This window comes from Mirounga leonina, unplaced genomic scaffold, assembly GCF_011800145.1.
Source record: "Mirounga leonina isolate KUSES-001 unplaced genomic scaffold, KU_Mleo_1.0 Mir_154, whole genome shotgun sequence".
NCBI classification, from domain to species: domain Eukaryota; kingdom Metazoa; phylum Chordata; class Mammalia; order Carnivora; family Phocidae; genus Mirounga; species Mirounga leonina.
Window position 1 is genome coordinate 5,153,963 of NW_023270389.1, and position 20,233 is coordinate 5,174,195.

At 46.1% G+C, this 20,233-nt stretch overlaps 1 protein-coding gene across 2 annotated transcripts; it reads right to left on the reverse strand.

The window, feature by feature from the left end:
• Nucleotides 1-275: 275 nt before the first annotated feature.
• On the reverse strand, nt 276-13,529 carry CD244 (CD244 molecule). 2 transcript variants are annotated; one of them, XM_035009959.1, is made up of 8 exons: nt 12,654-13,529; nt 12,295-12,564; nt 10,630-10,737; nt 10,121-10,188; nt 7,996-8,055; nt 6,029-6,091; nt 4,728-4,784; nt 276-3,000 (listed from the first exon to the last, which is right to left on the reverse strand). In XM_035009959.1, the coding sequence occupies exons 1-8, from the start codon at nt 13,153-13,155 to the stop codon at nt 2,962-2,964; spliced, it is 1,167 nt and encodes a 388-aa protein (XP_034865850.1). In that variant the 5' UTR covers nt 13,156-13,529; the 3' UTR covers nt 276-2,961. The 2 variants fall into 2 exon arrangements, 1 of the variants encoding a protein (XP_034865850.1); XR_004680167.1 differs by lacking the exon at nt 10,121-10,188 and having other exon boundaries at nt 2,876-3,000.
• Between the last annotated feature and the right edge of the window lie 6,704 nt (nt 13,530-20,233).

Below are 20,233 nucleotides of genomic sequence, written 5' to 3' on the forward strand. Positions count from 1 at the left end.
AAAGAAAGAAAGAAAGAAAGAAAGAAAGAAAGAAAGAAAGAAAGAAAAAGACTAGGGGCGCCTGGGTGGCTCAGTCGGTTAAGCGACTGCCTTTGGCTCAGGTCATGATCCTGGAGTCCCTGGATCAAGTCCCGCATCGGTCTCCCTGCTCGGCGAGGAGCCTGCTTCTCCCTCTAACCCTCCCCCCTCTCATGTACTCTCTCTCTCTCTCATTCTCGCTCTCTCAAATAAATAAATAAATCTTAAAAAAAAAAAAAAGAAAGAAAAAGACTAGTATGTGCTAATATGGAATAAGCGCTAAGAACGGAAAGAACAAAGCCCAGGACAGTGTGTATCACATGCTACCAGTTAGATAAAGAAGAAATGTATATCTATATGCTTATATAGTTATACAAAAGTTCCAAAAGAAAATATGAACTACTTATCAGTGGCTGCCTCCAGGGAGTAAACTGGGTTGTTGTTTTTGCTGCATACTTTTTTGTAGTGCAGATTTCTGTTTCTAACCATATATGTGTATCATTCTTTTGATATATTTTTAAGTGCTTAAAATGCCTCTACCATATAACCTTCCCATATTTACCCCAGAGAACTTCTCTCCTCGTTGTCCGGTCTGGATGGGAAACAACCATAGTACCTCTCCTCTCCCCACAGCTGTGGCTCAGCCCTATCTCCCTGCCTGTAAGTTGCACTACCTTTGACTTATATTCATGATACTCTAGTGTACGTTTGTGTCACATGCGCCTGGAAGCCCATGTATGTCCTTTAATGTTCTGCTTCTGTTGTCATACTTTCCTGCACGTGTCCTATGGAGCCAATATGTCTTCTGTGTCCTGTAAGGAGTACTCCCGGGGACCAACCAGTGCTTCATACGCGGCAGAAGCTTAACTACTGCTTCTTCACTGGGTGGTCATTGCATGGATAATCATCCTCATAAGGCTTTATTACAGAAGCTCAGCGAAGACATGTAATATGATAATGCTGTACATGATTACACTCTAGAATACAGCATCCCTAAAAGCATAACTGACCAGTTCAAGATCTACACAACTCAGGATGCATGAAAGCCCGGGTCAATGGTCAGTGTCTCTGGTGTTCATCTGAACTGTTCCAGCCCCCATCGTTTCCTGCTCCCTCTGCTCCCCAAACTCCTGACTCTGGCACTGACCTGCCAGTACGTGCCTTGGAGCCTCCAGACTCCTTTTGTATATCTTTTCCTGGTTTTTACCCTTGACACCTGCTCCAAAATGTGGTCTGTCCACACTTGTCTCCAGGAGGAAACCAGCCGGCCAGCCAAACAGCCCCCACGGGAGAGGGATCAGGCAGGGCATGAGCAAGTGCAAGCTGTGGCTATCCCCCATGAGACTGAATGGCCTGGGATCTGGGGATCTGGGGATCCTGGGATCATCTGCTCCGGTGTGAACAAGGCTGGGAGACCCCAATGGCTTGCAAAGAATCCAGACCCCTGGGGCGCCTGGGTGGCTCAGTCGTTAAGCGTCTGCCTTCGGCTCAGATCATGATCACAGGGTCCTGGGATCGAGCCCCGCGTTGGGCTCCCTGCTCCGCAGGAAGCCTGCTTCTCCCTCTCCCACTCCCCCTGCTTGTGTTCCCTCTCTCACTGTGTCTCTCGCTGTCAAATAAATAAATAAATAAAATCTTAAAAAAAAAAAAAAAGAATCCAGACCCCTCTCCACTAGGAATTAAACAGACAGGTGTTTATTGATGGACACAAGTGCCCTTTGGCAGCTATAGAGAGGAAAAGTACAGAATATGGAAGGGACACATAAATTTAACTCAGAAAAGAAACTTAGAATGCCGCTGAATAACAGCATAGTTTTATATTAAATTCATATGTTAAATACAGAATGGGGCAACTGAAGAACCAGGCTCCATGCAATAGCCACTGTTGGGGTCTCTGAGTAGGACCTCTTCTGGTTCACACTCACCCCCTTCCTGGGCTCAGCCGGAGTCTCAACTCTGGTCCCCACAGCCTCGTGGAAGAGTCTGGCCTGACGACTGAGGGGAGCCCAGCAGAGTGTCCAGCTCCCAGCTGCACAGCCGGCTGAGCCCTTCCTCCAGCATATGCCGTGGGGAGCGCTTATCAGGACTCAGAACTTAAATAGAATATGGTTTTCAATTGTGAAGAATTTGTGGAGAAGCTCAAGTAGATTTCTAATAATGTGTTTTTGTAAGTCATACATCATACTGTAGGTAAAGCTGGTCTCACTGTCCAATTATCAGGACAGCAATGGGCTCAGGGTGATTTTTCCACTCAGAGATCAGCTTTCTTTGCCCCATCTACTCTCACTCCTGCCCATTCTCTCTCATGACCTAGTGGCCAGAGGTAAAGGTTTAATATGTGGTGGGGGGGGGTTTCCTCTGTATTCGAGGAAAGCCTAGACCCATCCCCCTTGGAGGAGAGGCCAGCTGCTTACAGCTACTCAGTCCTTCCTCACAGAGGGGACGCTGTTTCTCTTCCTCTGAGTCGCCATTATCTTTCCTCCCTCTTTGGAAGATGGGCCTGGGCGAGGGGAGGGTCTAGAAATGTGGTCATTCCAGATTAGAGAGGAGGAAAGATGAGTAACACATTAGAAAACCAGGGGAAGGGATCTTGATGCTAATAATAACAGCACCCTGCATTTGCATAGCACTTGATAAATTTGCTGTGTGGCTCTGAACTTGCTTTGCAGTCTTTTATGAACTACCCAACCTGTCTACCCATTCTCATCCAGTCTGTAAGTTGAGAGATATTATTTAACAGTCTTGCTCTTATTAGCAATCATTTTCAAAATAAGACATAGACTATAAACGAAGTCCCATGTCCTCTCTAGACTGTGCACCATTCTGTAGACTCATGTGGTGTCATCTATGGAGCTGATTCCCAAAGCAATGCTGGGATATAAGAGAGAACAGCTGCAGCAGCTAGGAATATACGCAGAAGTTCTCCAGCTCCCTGTGGCTCAGTCATGCAGGGTTCTGGGCTTTGAGTTGTCTCTTTCCAACCTGCGGGAGAAAAGAAGAACTTCAGACCCTCTCCCACTAGGAGATCCTCATAGCAACCTTGAGACATACAAACTATTACCCCCATTTTACAGATTAAGAAAATGAACCTTGAAGTGAAATAACTCAGGGCCAACAACGAGTATGAAGTAAAGGAGGAGCTTGAAGCCAATTCTTCTGGCTCCAATTCCAGTGTTTTTTTAACATGACCTAGATTGCTTTGGCCCACACAGTGTCCTCTACAACCCTGGGCTGTCCAGTTGGCTTTGATGTGGGACTACAGCTGAAGCACCAGGAATCCCAGTGGGCACCCATCCACCTTCTCCCTTGTGACCACCGGCAGCGTCTTTATTGGACCACAGGTGGAAGCTAGTGGGTGGGAGTGCCCTCCGTGCTTTAATTTCTCTGGGTATAAATGGGAAGTATAATTATACCTATCTCATGGCATTCTATGAGGATTAAATGAGATAATTCACATGAAGCCACTAGCAGGCTACCAAATACATAATACACCCCCAATAACTTTCGAGTCCCTATTTTTCATTCCCTAAATGGCCTGATGGGACTCAATTCAGCCACCAGGCTCAATGGTCACTTTACAGTGTCCATTCCAGCAGCAGCTTAAGATTGCCCCAGAATGGTTCCCAATTACTTGCTAACTTTAGAAAATCATTTAGATTTATTTATCCTCCCTTCTCTGCGCCCTCACCCCCCACACCCTCGGAAAAGAGAGATGTCCAGTGTAAAGCCCACAGCTGGGGAACTAGCTGGAGGACAACCCTAGTTTAAAACTCAAGCTCCCCAATAAGAGTCCAACCCTAACACATGCTATGACCTTGAATTAGACCCTTGCTTTCCTTGAACCTCAGTTTCTTCATCTCTAAAACGAAAATGTGGGTAAGAAGATCCCTCGGGGGCACCTGGGTGACTCAGTCGGTTAAGTGTCTGCCTTGGGCTCAGGTCATGATCTCAGGATCCTGGGATGGAGCCTGATGTTGGGCTCCCTGCTCAGCGGGAGGTCTGCTTCTCCCTCTGCCCCTCCCCCTGATTGTGTGCTCTCTCTCTCTCTCTCTCTCTCAAATAAAACCTTTTATTTTTTTTATTTTTATTTTTTTAAAGATTTTATTTATTTATTTGAGAGAGAACACATGAGAGGGGATAGGGTCAGAGGGCAAAGCAGACTCCCTGCCGAGCAGGGAGCCCGATGCGGGACTCGATCCCGGGACTCCAGGATCATGACCTGAGCCGAAGGCAGTCGCTTAACCAGCTGAGCCACCCAGGTGCCCTAAATAAAATCTTTAAAAAAAAAAGAAAAAAGAAGAAGAAGAAGAAGAAGGTAGCGGGAGGGGAAGAATGAAGCGGGGGAAATCGGAGGGGTAGACGAACCATGAGAGACGATGGACTCTGAAAAACAAACAGGGTTCTAGAGGGGAGGGGGGGTGGGAGGATGGGTTAGCCTGGTGGTGGGTATTGAGGAGGGCACATTCTGCATGGAGCACTGGGTGTTGTGCACAAACAATGAATCATGGAACACTTCATCTAAAACTAATGATGTAATGTATGGGGATTAACATAAGAATAAAAAAAAAAAACCATATTCAAAAAAAGAAAAGAAGATCCCTAAAATCTCTACAACTCTGAGACTCTATGCATGGCTTTTTCACGAGTGTTCAATTTCAAGGCTTTTCTATGGGCACTGAACCCATTCAGAAGGAGCTCCAGAATCTTACCTCTTCGTAGATGGTATAACTGGAGGAAGAACTCTGGTTCTTCTTCTTCGATTCAGACTGGAAATTCAGAGGGTTAAGAGTGCTTAACTTCAAGTCAGGAAATGTCCCACTCTTCACTGATATGAGAGGCCCCCAAAGAGACTCAGGGCCCAAAAAAATCCCTGAACCCACAGCCAGGGGTGAATAGAATCTCCTACCCCAAGGGTAAGTAATGGGGTTTATAGTTTCCGGAGAAGGCACAATACATACTTGTGTATGACATGACATTTCTGAACCCAAGTCAGAGGTTGGTATCCCACACCCACATACCTCTCAGATCCACACATACACACATTCCCAGCACACACACACACACACCCCTAGTGTAAGCACTCTGGCACACACATCCCCTGACCCTGGCGAAACCCTAGAAACACTGGAATTCAGAGGCACTCTCAGTGGTAGGTAGAGTCTCCTTAGTAACAACAAGCATGTGACCATGGTGCCTGTGACCATCCATATGGCCATGCATCGCAGCATATAACTTAAATATAAATATCTCTCATGGTGGAATCTTAAGAGATTGAATGACATATTGGAAGGAGGGTGAATAAAAAGTCTGAAAATCTGTAACCTCTCCCCCATTTGATCTTGACCTGCACGTACTCAACACTTCCACAGTTCGGCATATTCCCAACTTCCCATACTACCACGTTAAGTTTATGTCTTCGTACTGTGACTCCAGTCTTGGAAATACCATTTTTCCAACACCTCTCCCAGCCAAGGTGAAAAAATGACCATGGGCACCAGGTCCACAAAAGAGCTGTGAGCTTAGCTTGGAGTAGGATTTGAGGGGACTGTGATGGGTTGCCTCAGCCCAGAGGCCCCCACCAGCAGATGACCGGCCAGAACCTATATTTGGTTTCCTGAAAGTCAACATTGTGTCTCTCTAGGTCTGGGCAACTCCTCTGGCTCTGGGCTATATTCCCCCACTTTGGAAACCCCTCTAGTATCTCTCGTCATAGCCTCAGTTGGCCTCCTAAAGAGGGCGTGGTCTCTCTACAAAGCACCACCTTTCTGTCTCTGATTGTCCTTGTCCCATAGAAACTCCTAGAGGCTCCTTTAATCCACTGTTCTCTTAGTCTCAGAGCTGTTCTTTTTCTCCAAACAGAACCAGAAAGGCACTTTAACATTTAAATACAGCCATTTAACCCAAGCTGCTCAGATACACACAATGGAAGTGCACAGACCCTGTGCAAACTCATGTGCACATGCAAAATCCACATCTGCATCCACAGCACCCCCTGGAGGAGGAGACTCACCTTCCATGAAGGCTGTACCAATGCATATAATGTATTTGTTTCTCGTGATGTAGGAGCAGAAGACTAATGAGAAAAGAAATAAAGGTATGTCAGAAGCATAGATCCAACAGAATCCTAGGGAGGGAGGTCATCTCTTCCACCCCTCCCCCAACCCTGCCCAGACAGAAGCCCTAAGCATTAGTGAAAGGAACCCTGGACTCAGGAGGTCAGACAACCTGAATGCTCGTCCCCCTCTGTCAGTGAAGATAGCATTATTCTGTACATGTATTCTCTGCAACCCTTATAATACACCTACATGAGAGGAATGATCATCATTTGCCCCATTCTACAGATGAGGTTCCAAAAAGGTAAATAGCCCAAGTCAGACAGTATATTCACAGTAGAAGCGGAATTTAAACCCCAGACTCGCCAGAGGTCTTTTCTCAACACCTCAGTGCCTCCCGTTGGCAACATGACTGCCTTCTCTGCACCTGAACCAAGTGTTCTCAAAGGCAGGTAGCCATCCTTCTTCTAAGAAGCTCCAGAGGAGGAGGCTCTTCACTCAACATCTCAGTCTGAGATGAGCTCTTTCTTGCATTTATTCAGATTCCTCATGTGGGAATCCAATGTGGCTAAAGCCAGAAAACTAGCAGGTAACAGTCACTCCTACATCTCTCTTTAAGGCTCTTGAACTTTGACCCACTATCAGTGAATCATATTATCTTGTGAGGAACAGGAGGAGACAACCCCAACTTGGGAATTCCAGAGTGGCTTTGAGGGTTGAGCACCTCCCTCCCTCCCTCTCCCCCTTCTGCCTCAACTCCTCTCTTCTTTCATTGTCCTCCCTTCCCCTCTGTCGTTCACTTTCTCCTCTTTTCCTCCTTCTCTTGATCTTTCTCTGAAGCCTATCACCATTCCTCTGCCCGGCAGCTTAGCCACCAAATTGAAGAGGTTACTGCTTCAGGACTTAAGTCTTTAAAAAAGAAAAAAAGAAAAAAAATTGTCATATTTATCAGAAATTTTTCATCACTGGCCACCAAGAGGCAGTGTTTCCCTTGAGACAGATGCCCCAGCCTGGGTTATCGATAATGTCATTTTAGCTGTCAAAATTAGAGGATGCTTTTCCAGTTTATGGTAAATTTCTATAATCCCAGAACGTTAAAGTCAGGGAGGGGGCAGATGGAGTGGAGGCTCAGAAGCCCTTTAGCTCAGCTCTGCGGCCTAGAGCATATTAGTTAACCTGCGTCTGTCTCCTCATCTGCAAAATGGAGGTTGTATTAGACCCACTTCATGACGCTGTTTTGTGAGATTCATTAAGAAAATAGACATAGTAAGTACTTAATAAACGTTATTGTTGGGCGCCTGGGTGGCTCAGTCAGTTAAGCATCTGCCTTCAGCTCAGGTCATGATCCTGGGGTCCTGGGATCCAGCCCCATGTCAGGCTCCCTGCTCAGTGGAGAGTCTGCTTCTCCCTCTCCCTCTGCCCCTCTCCCCTGCTTGTTCTCTCTCTATATATATCAAGTAAGTAAACTTTAAAAAATTGTTATTGTTAAGGCATTGTAAGATAAAAGAGAACAACCCAGATACATCCTTTCCTGAAAACAGATATAATAAGGAGCCGAGATTAAAACAAAACAAAACAAACAAACTATAAGGGCCCCAAGTGTTGGAAGTAGCAGGGAGAGAAAACAGAAGCTGAGTCCCCTGACGAGTTTCCTCCTCCTACCGGCTCTCTGCGCCACACCTGCTGCCAGGCATATGGAGGGAAAAAGAAGACCTACATCAGACTCTCCAGCTCTGTTCAGCTCTGCCAAGACACTCCAGAGCCACACAGATCTTTTCAAACAATTTAATGCAGCTGAGGCCACACTTTTAGATTCTAGGAGCACCAAGCCCTTATTCTGCCATTCAAGAACTATGAGCTTCTGGAAGGCATTAGGAAGCCCCATAGATAGGCCTGGAACAGATTCGAGAAACCAGCGTGGTACCTGGGACCGGATCATGGAGTAGATGGTGCTTCCTTCTCCGGGAGGATTCTGCCTCTGCTCCTGCACATGAAAGAGTAAAGGGGCACGTGGTCAGATGGCTGTGTCTGTCCAGATTGGGACTGGGTGGGGAGAGACACAGCAAACAGGAGGGGCTTCCAGAAGCTGGCGAAGGAGGTGGTCATTCGTCACCCCAGGATGGGGAGCCGCAGTAGAAAGAGCGACTCACACGGGAGGACTTAGTGTCCCGTGCAAGGGACCACCCACGTGTGAAGGGATTGCACCGAGTGACCTTGCCCAAGGGGGCTCCGATCACTGGCTTTACTTTGGTAACTTAGAAACTTGCCTTTGCGGACTTCTCAACCAAATTTGCCACATGACCACTAATAATGGGCTGAGCCCTGAGTGGGGCTGTGATCTGAGCCTTGAAATTCAGAGGCTTTCACTGTTTTAAAGCTCCCTCTCTAGATCGAGACTTCGTGGCCAGTTTGCCCTTGGCTTCAAGCCAGTCCCCAGGCAGCTACAGAGCTGGGGGAAGCCTTGGACCCGAGGCCAGAGGCAGAGAGACCATACCCTTCCTGTTCCCTTCCTGCCCACAGCAGACTGGGTTGGAGGTGTTTTACCCCTGAGCGCATATTGCCAGGCTGGGCTCTGATGGGGAGCAAGAAGAGGCCAGCAGGGTTCATTAGACAAGGAAGGAGCTCAAAGGAGCAGAAAAATGCTATCTTTGGAGGCTAGAGAGTCACGGGCATCTGGTAAGAAACAGAAGTTTCCTGCTTTTCTTTTTTGCCCAGACCTGAGTGAAGTGTCTCCAGAAAGGTCAGACTGGGCCCCAGGGTAAGAACACATGAACTTGAGATTTAGGCCTTCAGACGGAACCCTGGAGCTAGCAGGGAGAAGCCAGCAATGGATGAGGCCACGGAGGGAGGAGCTCCTGAGTCAGAGGCAGAGAAACAGGCCTGAATCCCCCCCACTTATACTCTGACTAGTTATTTTCCACTATCCTCCTGCATTTACCTAACCTAAAGCAATCTTCATTCTGTGGGAGGAAAGGCCATTTGTCGTGAGCATTTGGGCTTCTAGCTGTAGGTAGATGCACTTGCTCTCAGGAATTTGTCCCAGGAGCTGTTTCACATCCCGATATTCCACTAATGGGGCAAGGAAACAGGCCGGGGAAGCTGCCCCGATTCCTGGTTCCCACTGAGCCCAGACCCGAGGGAAGAGGCTTTCCTGTTCTACAAGGCCTCACACGTGTGATAAAGCGGGAGAGCCCACCGCGCCGACTGCCCGCCTCACCTCCTCAGGTGGAGCACCAGGAATGCCGGTGGGAAGAGGGCCCTTCCCACCCCTCCTGGCCTCCCCAGTTAGGCACTGCCTTTCCCCTAGGCCTGTCTCCACTTCCTGCCCTGCTGGGGTGGGGGGGACCAGAACCATGGAGGGCGCCCTGCAGCGGCTCTGCAGGGCCCTCCCCGGCTACAGCCCTGCATGCCAGGCTGAGGCGGCCACTCCCCGCAGACGACGGCAGGAGAGGTTGTCAGCGGATTCTCGGAGGAAGCCGCTCTGGCTCCTTGATTCTGAGCTAAGCCGGTTTCTCTCTCTAGCACCTCAGCCGGACTCAGGCCTCCCCGCAGAAAGCTGGGAGCGCAGACCACTGAGCTAGCGACGACACCAGATGCTTTGGCTGGTCAGGCTGGCATCCTCCGCAGCCAGGGCAACAATCAAGGGACCCACAGAAGTAAACTTGGACGTGCAGGGGCCGGAGACAAAAGTCTTTTGTGGCCAGACACAAAAGACAAGAACGCTGGATTCTTCTTGGGGCTTAGTGCTGCTGGGAAGATGGGGCAGAAACAGGGCCACTAGGGTGCCGTCTGCGGAGAGAAGAGCCACGTTCTGCCCACTACTGTGGGTGCGCTGGGCTCCATCCTTCTCAGCAGGTTCTCCCTCGTGTCCTGCTTTTCCTCCACAGCCGGAGCTAGGAGGCTGGTGGGGAAGACAGACGGGAGGGCTGAGGATCACTTTGAGAGGACGCTTGTGTGGTACCCTTTGTCTCCCTGCTCCCAATGGCTATCCTCCCCAGAAGCTTCTTCCAGGCTAGTGGAGAGAGACCCCAGCCCCTCGTGTACCGTACTTGATTACTTCTGTTTTGCCTGGTGTTGACGTCTTCATAAACTGTCAGAGTTTCCCCTCGGCTGGTCTCTGAGGGAGAAAAGCAGCAAAGACAGAGCTGCAGAGACCTCCAGAGAGTATCCTGTCCAGGCTTCTGCTTCTCACAGTTCCACCTCCACCCCAGACGGCCAAGACCTTGAGAAAGGTTCTAGGAAGGAGGCAGATTAGTGCTCTCCCCAGGATGCCCACAGACCACAGCAGCAGCAACCACCCGACGTAGCTACTCCATCGGGCCGGGCTGTCCCCCAACAAACCAGCCACCGGCAGGCAAATCTGCACATTGGGCTGTAAACATGCCGAGGACCCCCAGAAGGTATGACCTGGGAGAAAGGGCCCAGCAGCTTTCCCTCCCCCAAACAGGCACACACACATGTCCCAAGCTCCAGAGGGAAAGCAGGTGCTGTACTGCCAGGCGCATGCCGCTGGGGATGTCAGGTCGGACAACAGCACCTCCTGGGGACCCTCACTCACCTGACTGCTTCCTCTTCCTCCTCCACACACAGAAGCAGGTGAGGGCACCCAGGGACAGCGTGATTAGAAAAATCACGATGATCATCAGAAAGTTCACAGAGGTGAATTCTAGGGACATGGAAAGCACGAGGCCTGAGCTTTCAGCCTCTCTCTCCTCCCTTCCCACCTGTCTGCTGCAGGACTTGTTTCAAACCCGCACTCCTCCCTCACGTCCCACTGATTGCACCATCAAGGCTGTCTCTCTGCAGTTGGGTGACTTGCCCAACTGAGGCTAAGAGCATGGGTACCAATATCTGACCAGCCTGGCTCTGTGCCCTTGGGCAACTTCCTTAACCTCTCTGAGCTTCTGTTTTCTCATGTAAAAGGAAATGATGTTATCTACATAAGGGAGTGGAGCATATGATCTAATACATGTAAAGCATCCGGCACAGCAAATGTGACATCTACCCATTGTTTTGTTAACTCAGCAAAACATATCGCACCCACTCTGTGCCAGGCAGCCCTCCCCTCCCCCTCCCTTCCAGTCCTGCCACCACTGATCTTCCTCATTGGAACGTCTACATTTACCGTCTGTGTCACACAGGTGGCCTGATGTGCGAGCCCACCAACAAGGGGGGCAGGGAAAGGAATTACCTGTTCCAGATGTTAGCTGGTGAGTCTCTTCACAAACATCACCTCATGTAATCCCACCAGCAATCCTGGGAGTTACCTATTATCATCCCCATTTTACCCAAGAGAAAAACTGAGGCTCAGAGAGGGTAAGGAATCTGCCTGAGATCACAGAGCTAGTGAATAATGAAACCACAGCTGACATGACCCAAAAGCCAGTGTCCTTGTCACTCCAAATTGCTTCAGCTTGCTGGGTTTTTTGCCTAGTTTTGTTGCTATTTGGCCGTAAGTTCCTTAAGGATAGGGACAGCAAGTAGGTTTTTCCCTGTGATGCCCATGCTGATGACACATTAAGTCTTTATTTATCCGATAAAAATTGGTGCAAACTTAACTCAAGATAACTCTTAGGATGACTGGGGAGGGTACGTGCTATGGTGAGCACTGTGAATTGTGTAAGACTGATGAATCACAGACCTATACCTCTGAAACAAATAATACATTATATATTAATAAATAAAGATAGATGATAGATTAGATAGATACATAGATAGATAGATAGATAGATAAATAGATAGATAACTCTTAGGATGAGCATAAGCAATAAACCAAGAAACTCTTCCAGGAACCCCTGTGATCATCCTTCCATGACCTAGGGCACTGTTGTACACCATAGTTACCTCCTGGGGAACTACATGGCTTGTGGGAGTTATCCTTCCTTGGGAGGAGGAAGCAAGTCTCCATCAGTCTCTCAGAGGAAGGAAGTGAAGATCAGCAGCCGTGGCAGGGCTTTGACCCACCAAACAGCTAAACATTCCCTACATGAAAGAAAAACTTGCATCTCCTAGGAGATTCTTGATGGGGATAAAATTCTTCCCAGACTAAGATAGGCCTGGGCTTATGGGAACTGTGTGCCCAGAGACCAGGACCACCCCAGGGAGGGGCACCAAGGCACTTGAGGAGGCAGCCAAGGGATCTTATACCCCAGTATCTCTGGCATGAGACTGATTATGGGGTCCAACACTTTCAGCCCCTATTAGTCCAAAGTGCTCCACTTACGCCTGTCAGCACTCTGACAGCTCTGGGTGAAGGTGTGGTTTACCCAGCTGACCGGGTTGCTGACATTGCAGGTATATATGTCCAAGTCATTGACATCAATCTGTTCCTCCAGTTTGCTGAGATTGCTTGGTTTCTGGATCAGCTTGCTCCCTCTATACCAAACATAGCTCACATTACCACCTCTGGAGACCGAGCAGGACAGAGACACTTGGCATTTCCCTCTGTCCAGGACCTTCCTCTCCTCCACTACTTCAAGTGTTCCTACGTGATCTGGAAGCAGAGATTCTGATCAGAAAGGCACTGGAAATAAAAGCCCTGCAGGAGTCAGAGAGGCAGGCTGAGCTGTCCTAGGGACTCACCAAATACAGAAACCTGGAACTGGTGATTCTCAACTCTCCCACAATCATCAGTCACCTCCAGGAGGTAGAGGCCACTGTCATTCTGCTGAGCTGTTTTGATGAGAAGAGTTAAATTCCTTTTTATAAAATTGAATGTCTGTTTGAGATGATCCGCAGTCCAAATTTCAGACTCATTCTTCCAAATCAGTATCACGGAAAATCCTGAACTTGAGTGCCTCTGCATCTTCCATTGAGCAGAGTTTATTTGCTTTGTCTGTGTCGTGTGGGGCAGTAACGAGAGTTGATTTCCTGAGAGTCCAACCACACGTTCAGCAGAATCTAGGGATTCCAGAAAAGAGAACCCAGGTTGGAGGCGGCAGGAAGGGTGCCAGCCCTGAGCATTGCAGGCAGTTGGATGTGCCTTCCCTTGAGCTAAGAGGAAGGAGGCATGTGTGAGGAGACCAGAGCCTAAGAGAACCTGAAAGTGTACTTCCCTTTGGTCTCCCCCCTCCCCAAGCTCCATGCCCCTCCTCTGAAGGAGCCCACCAACCAATAATGATAGCTAAAATCTCTTGACTTCTTTCTGTGGGGCAGCAGGTTTTAAACACTTCATATAAAGTTCATAAAACACTTTTATATAAAGTTATATAAAAACATTTTAACCATGTTTAACTATATGTCTTAACAATGACCTTATGAGAGTTTTATCCCTATTTTACAGGTGAAAAAACTGACTGGAAAGAACTGAAAAGTAACTAGCCCAAGTTACACAGCAAGAAAGATGAGCTGGAAATCCAGTCAGTTTGGCTGTAGAGGATAAGTTCTTAACTACAATGTTATAAACACTGTATCTGACGTGACTCCCTCCACACAGGGCTGAGGCAACCACCAGTGGCCAGTGGTGACTGCTGGAAATTCTGTATGGCCAGACCCAGTAAGATGAACCCTCCAAGCTCCCTTCATAGCTCCCTCCCCTGTCCTCCCATAGAGCTAGATTCATAATCCTCTCTCGAAGCACTTAACACATCAAACGGGGGTCATTTCTCATTAATGATTGCCAAATTTTTAGTCACTAAGAAGTCTCCACAGCCATTGCTCCCTTAAGAATAATTAGAGAAAAATAAAACTACACGACCTTGATACATCCCCGCATTTGTCCTCTCTAGAGATCAAGATGTGTGCTAATTAAAATGAGGGTATGACATAGAGCTGCTAGTTTTTGCCTCCCCTAGGAAAGCCTAGTGCAGTCAGTAAAGAAAAATGGAAGTTTGAGTGGCCATTTTTGGCAGGGAAGCTATGTGGCATGGCCACATAATAAATGTAGGAAATAAAAAGGTCTGCCAGGGAGGGTCAGAAAGAATTTGGAGGATAGAATAGGAGATGGGGATTGTTATATGAACAGATCTGTTAAAATGGAGGACACTGAGAGGAGAACAATGGAGAGGGGGATTTTTAGATATCCGGATGCATTATAAACATGCTCACTCCCAACCACACCTTCACCCTGGCATTTCCTCAGGAGCCAGAGTAAATAATTAAAGAAACTATTTGGTTGATAGATTGTGTTTCTTTGATATTGACAGTCCAAAGAATAAAACATGTAGTGTTCTGGGGCACTTGGCTGGCTCAGTCAGTAGAGCACCAGATTCTTGATCTCAGGGTTGTAAGTTTGAGCCCCACTTTGGGTGTAGAGATTACTTAGGGAGAAAACCTTCAAAAACAAAACAAACAAACAAAAAACACATAGGGTCCCTATTCATATTCTTATGATCTGAACTGGCTCTGTCCATTGCCAAACCAGAAACAGAGACTGTGTCTTTTCTCCCATGGTCCTATATATGAGAACAGGCCAAGAGGTGCAATCAAGCATTGCACAAAAATCCTGAGAACAATCCCCACTAGTGTAACCAGGGCCCCAAAGAGTTGGGGCCTCTTTGTGTATAAGACATGGTTCCTGATGCCAGAGAATTTGTGATCTGAAAGCAGAACATACTTTTATTCCACAGTATACACTTAATAGGTGAGATAAATAATCATCTAAAGAATTCTAATTCTGATCATGAAGACCACATTAAGACATGCTAACCAACCCTGCAACTGAGAATAACCAGGAAAAAAATGGGCAAAATATAAAAGTTTACTGCTAAAGGCATCAGGGAGCTAATAAAGCAGTGAAATATTATGGGGCTAAGATCTGGAAGAAGGAAACTCAGAGAGGTGAGACCAGCATATTTGACTCCTATTCCCTGGAGACTTACAGTAAACTCAAGGAACTAAAAGAACACAAAGTTCAGGGATCTCATGTTAAGAAGAAGTGGGTATAATGGAACACCTGGGTGCCTTAGTTGGTTCAGCATCCAACTCTTGATTTTGGCTCAGGTCATGATCTCAGGGTTGTGAGATGGAGCCTACATCAGGCTCCGCACTCAGCGTGAAGTCTGCTTGGGGATTCTCTCTCTCCCTCGGCCCCTCCCCGCCATCTCCCTCTTTCTCTCTAATAAATAAATAAAATCTTTAGGGGTGCCTGGGTGATTCAATTGGTTAAGCGTCTGCCTTGGGCTCATCATGATCCCAGGGTCCTGGGATCAAACCCTGAGTTGGGCTCCCTGCTCTGCAGAGAGTCTGCTTCTCCCTCTCCCTCTGCCCCGCCTCCTGCTTGTGTTCTCTCTCTCTGTCAAATAAATAAATACAATATTTTTTTAAATAAAACTATAAGTTATTCTTGGAGAAAAATAACATCAACATGAGTGTTAAACTATTTCTGAAATTTTCATGCATAATGTCCAAAATGAAATAAAAAAACAAACAAGCATAAGGAGAGGAAACATGTTCAAAACCTAAAAGAAAAAATAACCAATAGAATTAGGCTCAAGGGGCATCTAGATAACTCTGTAATCATGTTTCAAGGAATTAAAATTAAAATTAAATTAAATTAAATTTTTACTTAAAGTTTGAGAATTCCAGCAGAAAATCAGTGTGATAGAATGCAAAATGGGGGCGCCTGGGTGGCTCAGTAGGTTAAGCATCTGCCTTCTGCTCAGGTCATGATCCCGGGGTCCTGGGATCAAGCCCCACATTGGGCTCTCTGCTCCGCAGGAAGCCTGCTTCTCCCTCTCCCATTCCCCCTGCTTGTGTTCTTTCTCTCGCTGTGTCTCTCTCTATCAAATAAATAAAATCTTTAAAAAAAAAAAAAGGCAAAAATGGCCATGCCCCTTGCAATGTGACTTTGTAGCTCCACCCATCCTCGAGAGATGGAGCTCACTTCCCCATCTCCAGTTAACTGGGCTGGCCTTCTGAATACAATGCAGCAAAAATGACCTTGTGCCAGGGGCACCTGGGTGGCTCAGTCAGTTAAATGTCTGACTTCAGCTCAGGTCATGATCTCAGGGTCCTGGGATTGAGCCCCACCTCAGGTTCTATGCTCAGCCAAGAGTCTGCTGCTCCCTCTCTCTCTCCCACTACCCCTCCCCCTGCTTGTGCTCTCTCTGTCTCTCTTTCTCTCAAATAAATAAATAAAATCTTTAAAAAGAGAGAGAGGGGGGCGCCTGGGTGGCTCAGTCGTTAAGGGTCTGCCTTTGGCTCAGGTCATGATCCCAGGGTCCTGGGATCAAGCCCCACGTGAGGCTTTCTGCTCAGTGGGGAGCCTGCTTCTTCTTCTCCCTAGGCCTGCTGTTCCCCCTGCTTGTGCTAACTCTCTGTCAAATAAATAAATAAAATCTTAAAAAAAAAAAAAAGAAAGAAAAGAATTATACAACAGAAGATCAACAAGCCATTTTTTTATTTTATAAAAAAATCAAAGTATGGTTAATGCATAGATAGATTGATCAAAAGAAATGTGAAAAGGTACCAATAAGCAATATCGGAATTTTTTAAAGATATCGCCACAGATCCCACAGATATTAAGACCTTAAGAATTATAAACTGCTTTCCATCAATAAATTTTAAAATTGAGATTAAATAGAAAATTTCTATTAAGTAAATTGAATCTATACTGAAAAACCTTCTCACAAAGTAAACTCCAGACCTAGTTAGCATCCCTGGTTAACTCTACAAAATAGTTTAAAAAATTTAACTCCAATCCTACCCAAATGCTTTCAGAGATAGAAGTAGATAATACTTCCAAACTTGTTTTATGAGGTTAACATATTTATTAGGTTGACCCCAAAATCTGCAAGGATATCACAAGAGAAGAAAATTAAAGGCTCTGAACTCAGAAACATGGGTACAAAAATCCTAAGCAAAAGACTAGCAAACGAAATAGATCAAAGTACATAAAGAAACAAGAAAGTGCAGCCTATTTACAAGGGGGGAAAGGAAAGCAACCATGAAGAATCATAGACATTGGACTTAATAGACAAAAACTATTTTTTTTAAAGTAGTCTCCATGCCCAGCATGGAGCCCTGTATGAGACTCGAACTCATGACCCTGAGATCAAGACCTGAACTGATAGCAAGAGTCAGACCCTTAACTGACAGAGCCACCCTGGCACCTCTAGTCAAAAACTTTGTATGGACTGTCAGAAATATGCTCAAAGAGCCAAAGGAAACTATAGACAAAGAACTGAAGGAAGCCAGATGACTGATGTCTCAACAAAGAAAATATCAATAAACAGAAATTATAAGAGGGAATCAAATAGAAATTCTGGAGCTGAATAATGTCCACAATAGCCAAACTGTGGAAAGAGCCAAGATGTCCATCGAAAGATGAATGGATAAAGAAGATGTGGTATATATATACAATGGAATATTATGCAGCCATCAAAAGGAATGAGATCTTGCCATTTGCAATGACATGGAGGGAACTGGAGGGTGTTATGCTGAGCGAAATAAGTCAATCAGAGAAAGACATGTATCATATGACCTCACTGATATGAGGAATTCTTAATCTCAGGAAACAAACTGAGGGTTGCTGGGGTGGTGGGGGGTGGGAGGGATGGGGTGGCCGGGTAATAGACATGGGGGAGGGTATGTGCTATGGTGAGTGCTCTGAATTGTGCAAGACTGTTGAATCACAGATCTGTACCTCTGAAAGAAATAATACAATATATGTTAAAAAAAAAAAAAAAGAAGAAGAAGATAGCAGGAGGGGAAGGATGAAGGGGGGGAAATCGGAGGGGGAGACGAACCATGAGAGACGATGGACTCTGAAAAACAAAGAGGGTTCTAGAGGGGAGGGGGGTGGGAGGATGGGTTAGCCTGGTGATGGGTATTAAAGAGGGCACATTCTGCATGGAGCACTGGGTGTTATACACAAACAATGAATCATGGAACACTGCATCAAAAACTAATGATGTAATGTATGGTGATTAATATAACAATAAAAAATTTAAAAAAAAAGAAATTCTGGAGCTGAAAGGTATAATAACTGAAATGAAAGATTCACTGGAGAGTTTGAACAGCACAACTAGGTCAACTGAAATTATTCAGGTTGAGGAACAGAAAGAGAAAAGAATGAAGAAAAATAAACAGAGTTTAAGAGACCTGTGGGATTCCAGCAAATATACCAACATGTGTATAATGGGAGTCCCAAAAGAGAGGAAACAGACAAAGGGGCAGAAAGAATATCTGAAGAAATAATGGCCCAGAACTTCCCAAATTCAATAAAAGACATGAATATACACATCCAAGAAACTCAGTGAACTCCAAGTAAGTTAAACACAAGAGATTCATATCAAGATACATTCTAAAATGTCAAAAGCCAGGGCGCCTGGGTGGCTCAGTTGGTTAAGTGACTGCCTTTGGCTCAGGTCATGATCCTGGAGTCCCTGGATCGAGTCCCGCATTGGGCTCCCTGCTCAGCAGGGAGTCTGCTTCTCCCTCTGACCCTCCCCCCTCTCATGTGCTTTCTCTCTCTCTCATTCTCTCTCTCCCAAATAAATAAATGAAAATCTTTAAAAATAAAATAAAATAAAATGTCAAAAGCCAAAGACAGAATCTTGAAAGCAACAAGCCAGAAGCAACTTGTCATGCACAAGGGATCCCCAGTAAGATTAACAACCAATTTCTCTTCGGAAACCATGAGGCTAGAAAGCAGTGAGATGACATATGTAAAGGGCTGAAAGCTTGTTAAGGCTATCAACTAAGAATTCTATATCCAACAAAATTATCTTGCAAAAAAATGAAGGACCAATGAAAACATTCCCAGATAATCAAAAGCTAGGAGTTGTTGCTAACAGATCTTTAGGCATGCCTAAAGAGATGAAGACACCGGGCAGTAACTCAAAGCCATGTGAAGAAATAAAGAACAGTGTTAAAGGGAATTACATAGGTAACTATCACAGCCAGTATTAATTGCATTTTTGGTTTATAACTGTTTTTTTATGATGTGAAAAAGACAAGTGCTTAAAACAACCATTATAAATCTATGTTCATAGGCACACAATGTATAAAGACATCATTTGTGACAACATAAAGTGGGGAAGAAAGAGTTGGTAGTCATCCAATCTAGCCCCACTCCTTATCTTCCAGAGAGGAGACTGGGGCTGGAGATAGAGTTAATAACCAGTCATGTCTATGTGAGGAAGCCTCCATAAAATCCCAATAGCATAGGTTTTGGGAATTTCTAGGAAGGTAAACACATCCCACTGGGAGGATGACACACCCCAACTCCATGGGGACAGACGCTCCTGCACTTGGGACCCCCCCACCGCCCAGACCTTGCCTTATGTATCTCTTCATCTGTACACTTTATCATATCCCTTAATAAGCTGGTAAACATAAGTGTTTCTCTGAGTTCTGCAAGCTGCTCCAGCAAATTAATCGAACCATTCTCTCTACAATCAGTTGATTGTAGGTCATTTGATCTACAACAGTTGGTCAGAAGCACAGTTGAAAACCAGGGCTTATGACTGTCATCTGAAGTGGGGAGACACAGTCTTGTAGGACTGAGTCCTGAACTTGCAGGATCTGACACTATCTCTGGGCAGACAGTGTCAGAATTGAGTTGAATTATAGGACACCCAGCTAGTGTCACAGAGAACTGCTTGCAAAAACCCCCACACGGTTGGTGGCCAGAAGTTTCAGAAGTGAAGTAATAAGTGTGAGTAGTAAAGGAGTCACATAGGAAAGGAAGACAAGAGAGAAAAACTAGGTGGCATTGCAATACAGTTTTTTTTAAATAAAGATTTTATTTATTTATTTGAGAGAGAGTGAGAAACAGCATGAGAGGGGAGAGGGTCAGAGGGAGAAGCAGGCTCCCCGCTGAGCTGGGAGTCCGACTCGATCCCAGGACTCCGGGATCATGACCTGAGCCAAAGGCAGTCACTTAACCAACTGAGCCACCCAGGCATCCTGCAATACAGTTTTTAAAATGCAAAGGAGGGGCACCTGGGTGGCTCAGTTGGTTAAGCGTCTGCCTTCTGCTCAGATCACGACCCCAGGGTCCTGGTATCGAGCCCCACATTGGGCTCCCTGCTCAGCGGAGGAGCCTGCTTCTCTCTCTCCCTCTGCTGCTCCCCCTGCTTGTGTGCTCACTTGCTCACTCTCTGCCAAATAAATAAATAAAATATTTTAAAAATAAAAATAAATAAAATGCAAAGGAAATGAGCTAGGAGTGGAAAGCCAGAAGAAAGGGAGCAGTTTGAAGAAAGGTCAGAGATGTC

Bases quoted from the DNA above. Each gene is read 5' to 3' on its own strand.
- CD244 (XM_035009959.1), bottom strand. From the start codon at position 13,155: ATGGAGCTTGGGGAGGGGGGAGACCAAAGGGAAGTACACTTTCAGGTT. The intron at 10,738-12,294 runs GTAAGTGGAGCA...CCATGTCCCTAG, and splicing joins CTGTCAGAGTGCTGACAGGC to AATTCACCTCTGTGAACTTT. The intron at 4,785-6,028 runs GTGAGTCTCCTC...CTGAATTTCCAG, and splicing joins TGGTACAGCCTTCATGGAAG to TCTGAATCGAAGAAGAAGAA.